This window comes from Cyclospora cayetanensis, unplaced genomic scaffold (assembly GCF_002999335.1).
Source record: "Cyclospora cayetanensis isolate NF1_C8 unplaced genomic scaffold, CcayRef3 CcayRef3_contig_32, whole genome shotgun sequence".
Taxonomy (NCBI): domain Eukaryota; phylum Apicomplexa; class Conoidasida; order Eucoccidiorida; family Eimeriidae; genus Cyclospora; species Cyclospora cayetanensis.
The window spans coordinates 247,049-261,533 of record NW_020312281.1 but is presented as its reverse complement, the minus strand read 5'-3'; the positions used below and the strand labels follow the sequence as shown (position 1 = coordinate 261,533).

The 14,485-nt window shown below is 50.7% G+C and overlaps 2 protein-coding genes across 2 annotated transcripts; one reads left to right on the top strand and one right to left on the bottom strand.

Annotated features, from left to right (window-relative positions):
• Positions 1–2,254: 2,254 nt before the first annotated feature.
• LOC34619203 (calcium-dependent protein kinase 1) lies at positions 2,255–7,103 on the top strand. Its single transcript, XM_026333916.1, has 10 exons — positions 2,255–2,414; positions 3,094–3,359; positions 3,547–3,809; positions 4,437–4,593; positions 4,955–5,160; positions 5,454–5,619; positions 5,928–6,033; positions 6,215–6,333; positions 6,790–6,867; positions 7,041–7,103. Exons 1-10 carry the CDS (start codon positions 2,255–2,257, stop codon positions 7,101–7,103), a joined length of 1,584 nt encoding a protein of 527 aa, XP_026189701.1.
• A 1,289-nt stretch (positions 7,104–8,392) lies between these two features.
• Positions 8,393–13,011, bottom strand: LOC34619204. Its single transcript, XM_026333915.1, has 12 exons — positions 12,646–13,011; positions 12,455–12,576; positions 12,164–12,266; positions 11,645–11,834; positions 11,009–11,181; positions 10,634–10,944; positions 10,314–10,507; positions 9,756–9,923; positions 9,455–9,554; positions 8,972–9,164; positions 8,702–8,836; positions 8,393–8,470 (listed from the first exon to the last, which is right to left on the bottom strand). Exons 1-12 carry the CDS (start codon positions 13,009–13,011, stop codon positions 8,393–8,395), a joined length of 2,133 nt encoding a protein of 710 aa, XP_026189700.1.
• Positions 13,012–14,485: the final 1,474 nt, after the last annotated feature.

Sequence of the window (14,485 nt, the reverse complement as noted above, 5' to 3'; positions counted from 1 at the left end):
TTGCAGGGTAAACAGACGTTCTCTTCGAGTAGTTGCCCGCCCTTGCGGCCATGATACTTCTATTACCGGTATAACCGCATCGGTGCATTCACAAGCATTTTATTGGCAACCAAGTCATGTCTTTCTACCAGCTAGGAAGCCACCGGGCTCAAAGCACCTAACAGGCCTGCCTGTGCCGCCTCAACATACGTCGCGCCACCGTCAACTTTCACTGCCACACGGTATTTTTTTCAGATTGTTGCCAAAGAAAGCCGATTATTGAGAGTCAAATAACTCCATCACATCCCGAACACATATTGTAAAGAAGCCTGACTCCTACTGCTTTCGTAGCTGGTGAATGAATGGAAAGCAAAAAATCAAAGCATGCGGTGCAACTAAGTGTAACGCTCCACGTAAGGCTTCTGCAGGAAGATACACATATTCGGAGTTGATATGAGCTAAACAGAAAGTTGTTGAGTGCATTCCATATGAATTTTCTCCCATCCGTGCCCAAGGCCCTCAAAACTTCGGTATGGGGGGGAGATATTGCTTGGGCGTGCCTATCTGCACCCTAAAACACTCCGAGCATCCACAGCTAGTTCGGCATAGCATCCAGCACGCACGCACGTAGCATTACTCCTTCTTGTATCGCGCTAGCAGCAATCTGCGGAAACTAAAATTTACGTACAAACAAACCAATTTGTCAGTTCTTCATTAGCCCTCAGTTACGTATTTCAAGTGTGGTAGAGCGTGTTCCAAGTGTACCTATTTGGCCCGCCACACCCCGCGTGTTTGACAACGCATCCGGCCGTTTGGTACCCCAATGGGTAGCTGCAGTTAGCCGCTTCCCTGGCCATAATGCATAATCGGCACATGGAGAAGGAATTATCTACTCAAAGGCACACCTGTAATCCATGCCTTCTCATCGCAACCTTGCTGACGGCGAGTGCAGGGCTCATGGCATAGCGGAGCGATAAAAAGAGAACAATGGACTTGCATGATAGGCATTCACGAGGAAGAAAGAGATGAGGATAGTATAGCGAAGGAAAGAAAAAGGTTAGCAATGGCTTGCCGAGTTCTGGCGCGTTAAATGCACGGATAACCAGCCTACGGGGAACGTTTATCTTTTAAATGGACAAACCACTCTTTCTTACCGAGCTCCCATTTAGGCCCTTTCGAAAATACAACTGAATCTGAAGATGAAAAAAGAGCTGTATAGCAAGCTCACGAGCCGCTGTGTAGAGTTCTCGCTCTACGATCTTTCCATGGACCACGCACACACCTGTGCTCCTCTTCCTCGGCATTTCGTTCCAAAGTGCCGCCGAGGATCACATAAATCTCTTCAACATGCTAGCAAACAAAGGAAAATCGCAGTGTTGGGCGAAGATTCGATAAAAAATTAGAAAGAGCCGCAACAAGCGGCTGCTGCTGCTGCTGCTTCGGCGTGGCGGTGTTTGGGGCCCCTGGTTTATATCGTCGATGTTGGGCTCTCTCTGCTTCTTTTGGGCTGCGGCTGTTTCTGTTTAATGTAGGGAAATTCGGCAGAGATAGCCTAATTTAAAAGCACATAAAGGAGCTGCTACACAGCCCGTTTTCCTCCTTATTGCTTGAACAGCGCAGCCGCAAGTAGCTGATGCTGCAACACGGGCAATTCTCATTGTAATTCCCGTACGTAGACTGTGTGTTGTCCTTCGTTTTCAAGGGATACACAGCTGTCGTGCTCATATACTTTTTCTTCTATGCCTACGTGGGCGAAGGGTTTGGCCCCGCCTGCGTCCTTCCTCTAGAGATAAGGGCAACAGCAAGCTGCTGCTGGTGCCCCGAGGAAACGAAACCCAAATCGTCATTTTAGTTTTCTTGCTCTTCATTTTTGTATTCTGCATCCTTGTCGCATATTCGGCTGTGAGGCTTGTAGGCTCCCTGTGGCGCTTGCAGCACACTGCTCTTGCCATTGACTTGAGTGTACTCTGCCCAGATTGAGCACGAGGCGCCCGCTCACCTGTTTCTTTTCTCACCGATTTGCCCTGCCCGCGTGGGGTGCCAAGACGCAGTAAGTTTGTCGTGCCTACCAGCCAAGCAGGGGCTTACCGCCCGTGGTGTGCTCGTAGTGAAATACACTTGCGTCAGCACGAATGCGTGTTTGGAAATTAGCCTTTCCCCCGCGTAGTCATTCCCGAGATAATGGGCAAGCATGGGCCAAGCCTTCCTCCTCGTCTCGTTGTCTGTGTTCCTAGGGTTAAGGTTAACGGTTCGGAGCTCATAGACTCGGAAGAAAATGGGGTGCGTCCCGTCGAAATCTAAAGGGACTAGAACCGGCTCCAATGCTGAGGATGGAAAAAAGCAGTCTGACGACCGGACTCAGGCGCAGAATTCCTCCGGCGCTGAGGGTAAAAGCGGCGAAAAGCCTCAGAAGGATGCCATGGCGATGACTCCAGGTACGTGCTTTTCTCTTGCCCTATTTTGCGCCTTGGTCCGCAGCTGAATTCTTCGTGGTTTAGTCTCTGGGGGGCTTTCTCGGCTTTTCTCCATTCTTTTCTATTGGCCGTGTTCGAAGGTGACAGTGCTTGTACCTCGGCACTTCGTCCTCCATTCGATGGGTGGAGAGTTCTATTCAGTTGCGCCCTTGGGGGCGACTCCTTTTGATCCTTCTAGTGGTCCTGAAGTGTGACTTTGGCTGCCCTTTCAAGAACAGCAACTCGGTTCCGTGTCCTCTTCGTTTTGGAATCTTTTGAGGCTGCGCTCTCTACGTGACAAACAACTTTTGTCAGCTCCTGTCGTCTCCACTTTTTCCTCCCCCCACTTTGCTTTGGCTTGTAGCACGGCTCACATGTTTCCAGTATTGTCCCTGCTGTCGTATCTCCCCAGGCGTGTTGGTCTTGCCTTGTATGCGCCCGCTGGCCTTTCTGTCCATCCTTCGGCGCGATGCATTCGTGCTTTTTGCGTATTTTTCCCTGCATATATTCTGCGCGCCCTGTCTGAGCTTGTTTCCTCTCCCGTGATTCGTGTCGTACATGTGCGCTTTTGTAGCGGTCACTCGTATTTGCAAGCATGCGCTAGCTGTGGCTGACAGTTTCATCAACCAGCTTGCCCTCTATGGTGTGCCTGCGTCGCCAGGGATGTACATCGTGCAGCAGAGGGGTCACTTGAGCGACCGGTTCCAGCGAGTGAAGAAGCTTGGCAGCGGAGCTTATGGGGAGGTGTTGCTGTGCAAGGACAAACAAACGGGCGCTGAACGGGCCATTAAAATCATCAAAAAATCCTCCGTTTCCGCACCCAGCAGCGGCGCTCTTTTGGAGGAAGTTGCGGTGCTCAAGCAGCTCGATCATCCGAACATCATGAAGCTATATGAATTCTTTGACGATAAAAGGAACTATTATCTTGTGAGGCTTAGCTTTTCGGACGTCGAAACCTTGAAGGTTGCAGGGGGGTTTTTGGGTGAGTTGGGATCCTCATGGGGTGTGCTTGTGAATCGTCCGTCTGTCCGTGTCTTCTTGCTGCCTTGTCTTCCTTCGTCTGGCGCATCCATGTGTTCTCCTTATCGTTTTTTGCTGGCGCTTATTCTGCCAGGTAATGGAAGTGTATCGGGGGGGCGAGTTGTTCGACGAGATCATCTCGCGTCAAAAATTTTCCGAGGTAGATGCAGCAGTGATCATGAAGCAAGTCCTCAGTGGCGTCTTGTACCTGCACAACCACAGCATCGTCCACCGCGATCTGAAACCTGAGAACCTGTTACTCGAGAGCAGAGCTAAGGACGCTCTAATCAAAATTGTAGACTTCGGACTATCGGCACACTACGAGGTTGGCGGGAAGATGAGAGAAAGACTAGGAACGTAAGCAGGAGGCGAGGCTTCCCGAGTCAGAGTTTGTTAGTACAGCTGCCTGCGAATCGGTGTGTGTTCTGTTTGCCCATCGTCGTCCTTTGCATTTCGTTCACCCTTAATCAATCCATATAGCCTGATACATTGCACTGGAAACACGCACTCACATTTTTATGCGTGCTCATGCAACGCTTGCATGTACCTGCTTGAATGCGTACATATGCAGTAGCTGGCGATCAAAATGAAAGGTCCACAACGATTAATGCTTTGTGCCATATGTCTGCCTATATTTATATGTACATACATTCATATATATATATATATATGTGCACATATATGCACATTTGTCCGTCAATAACTGTATTCCTTCTCCCTTTGCACAGTCCTGTTCAAGTATTTTCCGCGTGGTCGTGCTACCCTGTTGTGTTTCGGCGTTTTTGTTTTGTATGAGTTTTGTCTTGGGCTAATCTTCTGTATGCGCCCGTTGACGGTGCTTTGTGACACCCTTTTACAGCTCTTCGTGCCTCTAGGGAGACCCTCTACTGCCTTTCGGCCGCCTTCACGGCATGAGGCCTTTCGTTCATTCGCATGTCGACGCATGTCGTTGTTTTTTGGCTCTCGTTATGTGGCTCTTTTCAGCGCATATTACATTGCTCCTGAGGTACTGAGAAAGAAATACGACGAGAAGTGCGATGTCTGGTCTTGTGGAGTCATCCTCTACATCCTCCTTTGCGGTTATCCGCCATTCGGCGGCCAGACTGACCAAGAGATTCTAAAGAGGGTGGAACGAGGCAAGGTAAGGAGCTGGGGATAGGTTTTTGCTAGCCTGCTGCGTCGCGCCTCCGCGGAACACTCTACAGAGCAATTCGATGCACATGTGTGGTCAAGGAGGCGCAAAGTGGTGAGGGAGTGCACGTATATATGAACATTCGTGCTCGGGGCAAACGGATTTTTGAGGATCTAGTAAATAAGAGCACCTGATGCGGTGTTGAAAAATGAGAGCATCTGTGTATGACTGCTTGCATGGCAGAAAAGGATGAAGGTGTGCTAACCCTGACTGCTCTGTTGTTCGCTATTCTTTGTGTTTGTTCTTCGTTGGACTTTTATGGAGCGTGGACTGTATCTTGTTGGTTCTGCTGATCTGTGCGCGTCCTCAGTTCTCGTTCGAGATGCCAGATTGGGGTCATGTGTCTGAGGAGGCGAAGGATCTTGTGCGGAAGATGCTTACCTATGACTCAAGTAAAAGGATTTCGGCCGAAGAATGCTTGAGTCATCCTTGGATTGTTAAATTCTCGGCGCAAAAAGACACAGATATGTCCAAGCATGCACTTACTGGGGCTCTTGGCAATATGAAGAAATTCCAGTGGGTTCATAATTAGAAAGGGCTAATATTTCTCGAGAGGCAGGGGGAAAAAGGCTACTCGGTGTTTGCTGGTGGACTGCTGAGACTGTTTTGCGGGGATTATCAAGCCATATTAGGGAGTTCGTGCAGCTATGGATGACGGGCAGGAAGCAACCGTCAAGCAGGGGTGCGACGTATGGGGTTCTATTTCTGGTGTGTGGCTACCTCCGTTTGATCCGCATTTTGTGGCGTTTTGGAATGATGTGATACGTGATTTGAAAGCGGATGCAAGAGTGCTGTTGGCGTTCTTTCAGGTCTACGCAGAAGCTGGCGCAGGCAGCAATGCTCTTTATGGGCTCTAAACTGACGACTGTCGAGGAAACAAAGGAGCTAACTACAATCTTCAGGGCCCTAGACAAAAACGGGGACGGGCAACTGGATAGAAAAGAGCTGATTGAGGGATACAGAAAGCTGCTGGAGGTATTTTGTGTTGCACAGTGTAGTAATGGTCCCGCCACTAGAAAGAACTACAGAAATTTTGTGCCCTATACATGCGACAGACACTGCATCTATTTGTAGCAACAAACTTCATGTAACAACAAACTTCATGAGGCACACATTGAAATCAGGCAATGTTCCCTTCGCACTTTGTTGCAGCTGCCAGTTATATACCGCAAAGCATATCCACGCATTTGCTTGTACGGGGCTTAGTTCGCTCACTTCTCGCTTTCTTCTCTTGCACATGTCGCTTCCCTGTTATTTTGTGCGTGTGCTTGCTTGCTGTCCAGTGGAAGGGCGAGACGGGTGAAGTGGATGAAGCGACGATCGAATCGGAGGTTGACCAAATTCTGGCAACGGTTGACTTCGACAAGAACGGTTATATTGAGTATTCTGGTAATGCACCTCTAGCAGGAAGCACTCGGGGGAGTGGGGAATGCTGGGCAGGATGGCGGGAACGGCAGGCTACAGGAACATAGGGAAAGAGGGATGCACAAGAAGGAGAGTGGTAGAAACGGGTATCATAGAGTGACGGATGTGGGCTGTGGCGGTTGATTTATGCGTGTTCGCATCTTAGAGTTTGTAACGGTCTGCATGGACAAACAGCTGCTGCTTTCGCGCGAACGGCTTCTCCAGGCCTTCCAGCAATTTGACAGCGATGGCTCTGGAAAGATTACGAATGACGAGCTAGCCAAGGTAGCTGCTGGAGAGGTGTTGTGTTTTATTCATAGCTTCTGCCTTTTCGTCCCATACAGTGCAACTCAATTAGTTGAGGGGTATAGTTAGTCCTTTCTCTTCCCCTGTAGCGTCTTTTCTTTGCACCCTTTCTGTTATTGTTACAAAGAGAAAGGCTTGCACGGTGTATTTTGCTCTCTCTTTGCGGCGTCATTTCCTTGGCGGCTATTTGTATTCCCTAACAAGTAGAAGCTTTAAGATGCGTTGATGCGAAGACCGAAATCTAGTGGAAACCCATCAACCATGCTTTTTGTTTGGATGGAATAGTTAATGCCTATCGATCTAACGTGTTATTCTGCAGGCTTTTGTTTACCATTTCATGCTCCAAACTCTGGAGGGCTCTATTCTTTTGCATGCATTCGGTGGCTTTATAGTATGTTCTGTCGAGTGTCTGATATCTGTTGTGCTTGGGTGTAGCTGTTTGGCATCACGGCGATAGACGATAAGGCTTGGCACGAGGTCCTCGTTGAATGTGACAAAAACAACGATGGAGAGGTCAGCCATCTTTTACAGCCACAACAGCCCCACAGCCACTGGGTACACATCTGCCGTGCTACGGCAGAGCGTTTTTCCTTGGCCTCAAAAAAATGCTTAGATATATACTTAGGTGTATATTACATGCGGCATATTTGCTTGCTTCTTCGTTACTTCGATCTGTCTTGCCTCAGGTTGACTTTGACGAGTTCGTCGAAATGATGCAGAAAATATGCGACGTTAAAGTGCGCAACTAGCAGTTCTCAGCGCCTTCATTGCTCTATATATTGGAGACCGATCCCTGCCTCCAATTTTCTCTCCTGCTTTCTTTTTCTCTGCCGTGGACTTGCGTCTGGTTGCTTCTTAAGAGGAGCAAAAGGAGACTTTCTTCTCCCTCTCCTCTTCCCCATGCTCGTCTTGTCACTCTTTTCCTCAACTTGTGCCCGTGTTGCATTTCGTCGGATCTGCCTGCACGCGGTGTGGAGGCGGCCAGGGAGCCTGACGGGGAATATTGCCCTACAAGCTTGGTGATTTCTCAGTAGTGGGCTGTGGCATACATCAGGGAAATCTCTAGTGCTTCACGACGAGGGGCATATGCTTTGAACCATTCATGTGCCCGTACACCCCGACAGGGTGCCCTGGAGAACGTTTCTTGCGTTGCGAGCCAGCTGTCTAGCAAGGTAGCTAACTGCCTAGCTTGATAGCTAGCTTTTAGTGCACTGCCTATCTAGCTACATGGTTAGCCGTGTCCAAAGGTGTTTACCGTGGTCTCTCACGAGATCGCGAATGTGTCGGGCTGCGACAGGGGCCTTTCCTGCTTGGTGAAGATATCACCACTTATGCACTTGACGAAAGTGTCCGGGCTGGTCCTTGCTTGGGCACGCTTTGAAATTCGGGTACCCCCGTCTGGCCGGATAACAGCCCCGGAATTTTAACAGATTGTGGGGTGCTCGACTCCCTGGTCACGGGGGCTAGCTCTAGCTTTGTGACGTAGGGGAGAAGCATTGAATCGACTTCTAGCGATGAACAAAAGAATTATGTAGGAGAATGTTCATGAGGCAGCAGACCTTTCTTTGAGTTATCTCGCTGTTTCAGCTGCGCTGAAGCCTCTCGGTTTCTTTGTGGGGCGTACGTTGAGAATCGAGCGGTGGCCTACGTGCCGGGGTAGCTAGCTGTCGACCGTCCAAGGCTGACTGCAGGTGCACTGCAGCCGCGTACTGATGTCCAAGTTCTTGCCGATAAAACGAGCCAGCAGCTAGAGTCACCAGTGGGCCGTGTGGCCACCTATACTGGGGGGGGGGGCTCGTGGAGGCTGCGATTCCACTGCAGCACGTCCACAGGACTTAGTGGAGGCTCAAGAGCCCTTTCAGACAAAACGCTAGCCGCCGTTGCACTGAGACGACGGCAGGGCCGGTTTGCTGCTCTCGGGCTGACAGTGCGCAGATATCAGATAGAATGCTGCGTGAGTGAGGGGGGATGGCAGAGCACGAGACGGGGTTCAGGGGCAGAAGCACATATTGGATGGTATGTGTTCCTACACATACTATCAAACCGCTGTACCTACTACCCATGCAAGGGACGTGCAACCAAGACTCGTGTACGGCGGTGCGTCTTCTTCGAACGCCTTCGGTTGAGGCCCCCAAAACAAAGAAAGCCATAAAAAGAAAATGCTGCTGTTGTATGTTTGTGAGGCGGAGGACGAGAGCGAGGTGCAAGCACTGCGCAAAAGACAAGCTACGCTGCAACACTCGCCTGCGAAGCCTCAGACGTCAGGGAGCAGCGGCTCGCGGGCCTGCTGTAAATGCTGCTTTCCCTTCATTGGGTATTCATATTCTGCCCGAAGCGGGGCTTTTACGCTGAGGTTGCTGCCCTCCCTAGATCTCCAAAAGGGGGCATCATCGGGGCAATCCCAGTTTTCTATAGGGGGAGAATCAGTAAGGGACGCGCTCTCCATGTTTCTGGCACTCTCACTTTCAGTGGGAGGTGTCTGCTCACTTGACAAAAACAGCTCTGCAGGGTGTGTCACTTTGGGCGCAGTAGAAGCTGTAGCCGTGGTTGCTGATGATGTTACCACTGCTCCTTCTGCCGTCGCAGTTGCTCCGGCAGCTGGTGCATCTGCTGCCACAGTGGCTGCTTCTGCAGCAATGAGGGGGGTCGAGTCGGATGCAGGTTCGCGCTCCTGAGTAGGCCGTATCTCTGAAGGGTGGCCTCCGCTGGGCATCCCTATGGCCCTTTCGGCTTGCGGGATGATGAAAACGAGGGGCGTATAGACAAGCCATGCGACGGCGTACACTATCGCAGTTACACCAAAGGCATACCTGAGGAAGGAAAGCGCATAAAACAACACGCGGTGCGAAATATAAGGACCACATTCGCATGAACAGCCAGCGACAACTGATCACACTAGCACAGTCTTTGTGTTCTTGTAGTACATAAATAGATTCGCTCTTTGTAGAAGTGAGCTCTTCCTCTGAACGCTGTACGTTCAAGATCCGATGACCCTAAAAAATCGGCCTTTCAGCGGACTTCGCTGCAGGGGGCAATCAGAAGCCCCAACGGAGGCCTTGAAGAAACTAGTTTTTTCATCAGGTTGGGTAATACTGTTCACCTGTAGTCTTTATCTGCCAGAATACCCCCGAGAAAGGCACTGCCTGACCACAAGGTGGACGTGAAGGTCTCCATAGCACTCCATTTTCCTCGATCCGTGCCTAAATATAAATATATATACCACAAGCCACAAGCCCTTAAGACCAAGCCCTCAATCGGATTGCTGGGGGTCGCCTGTGCTGGTGTTTCACACAGCGTGCGCACAGGAAACTAACGAAATAGTCTTCTGTGCATTTTCAACGGGATCGAATGCCGTGGGCTAAGCTGGCTTTACTGGATAGGGCCTGTACGGTGGGCGTTACTTTTGGAAAAGTCCACAATCATAGACCTATCGAGTGGGTAGTTGGCATTCTGCATGCCTCCCCTTAAGAGGTGCGCGGCAATAAGGAAGCGAAGATCCTCCAGATAGCACATCGCCGTCAAGGCAAGTAAACCAAGTAGAGAAAACAACTGAGAGGTAAGCGCACGGCCTGCCGCAGAAACATACACACAAACGTAGGTACGCGCACATACATGAATACATATATATATATATATCAAGCTGAGACGCGCATGACTGAGTAACACAGGAGCAAAGCTACCATGACCAGTGTATCCGCGAAAACCAAGTACACAGGCCAAGCAGCAGATGCGCCTGCTGCTGCCTCTTCTCCGTTCGTTTACTTGTGCTACCCCTATCCAGCTGGCCAGTTGCGGGAAAACAGGCTCTGAGCTCGTCCATCTCTGTGCAATGGACAGGCTCGCTGCTAGCTGTCGAGCCGGCTAGTTGTGTGCATGCAACGAAAGGGAGAAGTGTAGAGGGAAGAGGAGCGCGCTGCTCGCAGAGCTAGCAATCCGGGGGTCAAGGGGGGCTGTCGCACCAATGTGCTTGGAGAGCGTGGAAGCAAAAAAGATAAAGATGGCAACGGAAAAGGCATAGGAAATGCTGAGAAGGCACAAGTGGATAGGAGACAGGTTGTAGTCATTCGAAAAGAAAAGCGGAAAGAACTTCACAGTCATCCCGGCACCCATTGAGCGCACAAAGTCCGAAATGCTTATTATATACGGCACGCTCCTGCAGACACACACACAGACACTTTCTTTTACAGCTGAAACGTAGGATCCTTCGATCCAGGTTTGAGTCAGCGGCCTCTGAAGTCTACCCTAGGGGAAAATAGCGTGCCTGTAGAGAAGAGGTAGCCTCGAAAGCTCTTCGTCGTTTACTGCTGCTGGCCCCGCGCCGTCCCCTTCTTCGGATGCTGCAGAGAATGAAGATTCAGGTGCCTCTTGAGTAGCTGATAGGAGCCTACGCATGGGTTCCTCGACGGAATCTGCTGTGGCTATTCCCCTGCTGCCGCTGCTGCTGCTGTCATTTGTCGTAGAGGGGAAGTTGTCGGTTGGAGCGGCGATTCTATTGTGCCTTCTCTGAGAAGACGAAAGACGCCAAACACCTTTCCCTCCATTCCATGCAGGCCAGCGTTTGCTTGCAAACGCTGGTGTGCATGGTCTCACCTTCACCCTTTGCTGCTCCCACCCATCGCTGGCGCCTGATACTCACAGGTCATCTCTGGCTTACTCTGTAGAGATCTATGAAGAACCAAAGCAGCAAGCTGGAGGAGGGGCCAAAAAAGATAATGCCGAGGAGGATCAACAGCCGCAGGCGTGCCAAATCCCAGCTGTCACCGTAGGCATTGAAGAAACCAGCCATCAGCAGTGGTGAGAGCGCAGTCGAAGCACTTTGCATCATCCCTATTCATCCAAAGGGCCAGCACAAAAGAGGCACATGAAAAGTGCAGCAAGCCAGCTTGCAGGAAAGACAGCAGGCAGCAGTACCACAATGAGCAAACAGAAGCCTGGAAATTGGCTAAAGACTGGAGCGCGTCAAGGTCAATCAAGGATTCCACGACGGCGTTCGTGGAGCCTCTAGGGAGTCCACGGGGGTGTATACGGTTCAGTGTTTCTCAATTGCTTGCGAGGTGGAAAGGGCTAGATCATCTCGCATGTCGGGAGCATTTAGGGGTTCGAAGCCGCGCGAAGGGAAGGGATGCAGTTTAGGGCTTCTCTCCAACGCTACGGAGTTTGTTCGAATAGGGATTTCTTTATGGTGGGTGGTAACTGCGCATGCGGCGCCCTTAGGGTTCGCTTCAGTACTACTTTGCGTTTCGTGTGCGTCTGTGTCTCGCTGCCTCCCTCCGGATTTCTTGTCACTTACCTTTCCAACTGAACCATTTGGTCCGCTGACCGCGCGTGAGGGAGTCTGTGAAGATGGCACCAGTTGCGCCGTTGCTTGCTTCATAGAACAAGCCCCAAAGAATGAGCGAAGGGATGATAAGCAAGAACGAATTCGTCGAGACACCCCAAAAGCTCAAAACCGAGGCCAACAGCCCCACGATGCAAACCGCCTGATCAACACACACAAGGCCAGACTGAACGCAGAGGTTCGTGGGGTCTCCATGCACCCATCCTGAACGTCGAATGAAGAACAGCTTGTGAAACTGTTTGTACACTTGGCAGCCTGCGCAGGGCAATATTCTACGGGAGGCCTACACACAAGTCCCCGATGAGCGCGAGAACCTTTGGAGTAGCTGCTCGCTTTCAAGGGCAGGCATTTCTCTCATGCTCCCCGCGTTCTAGGCGTAACAGCTCTCGCACGAGCCCGTGCCTCTAGAGGCTACGGGTCGATGTCTCGAAATGCCTTGCTGCATAAACGTGCAGCGCCATCGCCACTTGCCTTGCAGATAATGTCTTTAGGCCATTTGTCAACAAGCAAGCCCACAGGGGCGGCGACGATTAGGGAGACGATCCCGGAGAGACTCTCGGTATTACCCACCCACCTAAACATCCAGACACCAGAAACAGCAACTCGAGTCTTTAAGGTGAACAAAGGAGGACGCTCTAGAATACACATGGACACAGCGCGAAAGTAAAAGCGGGGGAACGCGATAATGCAGGAGGTGGCAGGAGGCCTCGCTTAGGCTTTAAAAAATGATGAAAAGTCAAGCGATCTTAGGAGGAGGCCCACTTATTGCTATGATTGCCTAAGAGGAAGATATACATATCGAAGATGGGCCCCTGAGCACACGAGAGGAATAGTGTGCTCAAAATTGTAAAACCGAAGGAAAGCATGACGTTTCGCCGCTGTGCCTCCTGGCGAGCAGTCCTTGTTGCTCCTGATGCTGCTGGCTCCTGTATGGTGCTGCCCGCTGTTGTTGCGGGAACACTGCACGTTCGTGCCGACTCTACAACAGGAGATAGAAGAGTAGCCTCAGCTGTTGGCGGGAACGCCGCATAGAATGAGTCTCTTGATGCAGTTGAGGCTGCTGCCCTCCCGTCCGCTGTGGCTTCCAGCTGGGCTGCTGCCGCAACTGGTGTGGTAGCTGCTTCTGCATGAGACAGGGAGTGCGAAGTGGGGTAGCTGGCCACTGATGGCTCCTGCTGCTTCTCAGTACCCAGGGCATCCATGGGAACTCTCTTTAATCTACCTAACGCTGTCGATGCTGCTACCGTTGAAGCATTGGACGAAGCCAAAGTATCCTGTGCACATGAAGGCACTGGCTGCTGCGGTTGGTTGCGGATCATGCCGCCTCAGGAAAGCTCAAGGCTTCGGCTCACTGGTATCATGCGCAGGTGAATGCAGGCCACCCCATGAGCACAGCGAAGTATACAAGTCCGGCAGTTACCACATGTTCCCCTGTACTTTCTTGTCGCTCCAAAGCCCCTGCTGTTGACACTCTGCCTCGGCTGCAGCAGCAGCTTGGCTTTTCTGACGGCTGCAGTATCAGCAACCAATCAACGGGTCCTGCAATTTTTGATCAGTGGTCTGTGGTTCAGCAGCGCGAAATTCGCTGTGTACAGGCAGTCAGTCCTCCTGCGGGGGATCAGCAGGAACTCGCCGTGCATTGGTCGATTCTGTCAAAGGAGCCACACAGTCAGTTCTTGCATACAAGGCCTGGCAGTGCCCATTAAGCGTACATACAGAAGGACAAAAACAGACCCGCCGATTCTCGGCGGCCCTCAAGCTGTGTGGCTGCTTGGGATCGAAGACTACCGTTGCGGCAGCACAAGAAACGTCTCTCCAGCGGCGCTTCGGCAAGAATATGGGAGTAAATCATAAAAAAGCAAGGCAACTGCAATATTTCAGGGAGCTTCGTGCAAGAAACTGTCCATTTTGGTGTTGGCGTCACATGGGGCTTGTAGGTTTGTGCCACAACGACGGAAGGAGGGGGTTCATGTGTTGCGTGGGGTTCACCGTGTACACATTAAATTCGCATCGAAGAAATTGATGAATAAACATTATTAAGGAGAGGAGAAGTAATAGGTTTCCTCCATTTAAGAATGCCGCCTATGGCTAACTGGGTGCAACACACGTGAGGAACACCAGGGAACGCGACTTTCTCCACAAACACGACGAAGATAGATGATGATAAACGCGAGCCAGCAATCACGCAGAGCAGTGAGCAAAAGTTACAAATTACGGCAGTCAAGCGAGCTTGCCTCACAATAGTATGCTGCCGGAAGGACATGGTTAGTACATTGAGTAACAGGCACGCTACGGCGGGTGCTGTAGTGTTCAGGAAGTCGAATTGTCTGGTGTCAACTCATTTGAAAATGGATACTCCGTGACATAGACGGCCAAATAAACCGGAATATACCAAGACCACTCAGGTTCTTGACGTCTTCAACCCCTCATAAAACAGGTGACATCCGTCTCGGGCATAGGTATTCCTGTTCAGGTACTGCATTTTCACTCCTGCACCTTGTAGAGGCCCATTAAAGCAGCTCTAAGCTCAACGTTGTGTTCATGTATTGCTGCACATATGTTGCGATGAGAAATACTATGTAAAAAGGCACTCGATCCCACCGAATCGAAATTGACGGAAAAGCAGTTGCTCGCAAAACCTTGCGTAGTTTTCAAGGGAGCACAATTATTTGACTCAATAGCGCGACCAACTACTGTAGAATGAAAAACGAAGAAATGGAGGAATTTCACACCACGCAACCCAGCACGGTGACACGGGAAAAAAACTGTATCTGAGTGGGTAGAGAGCCTTGA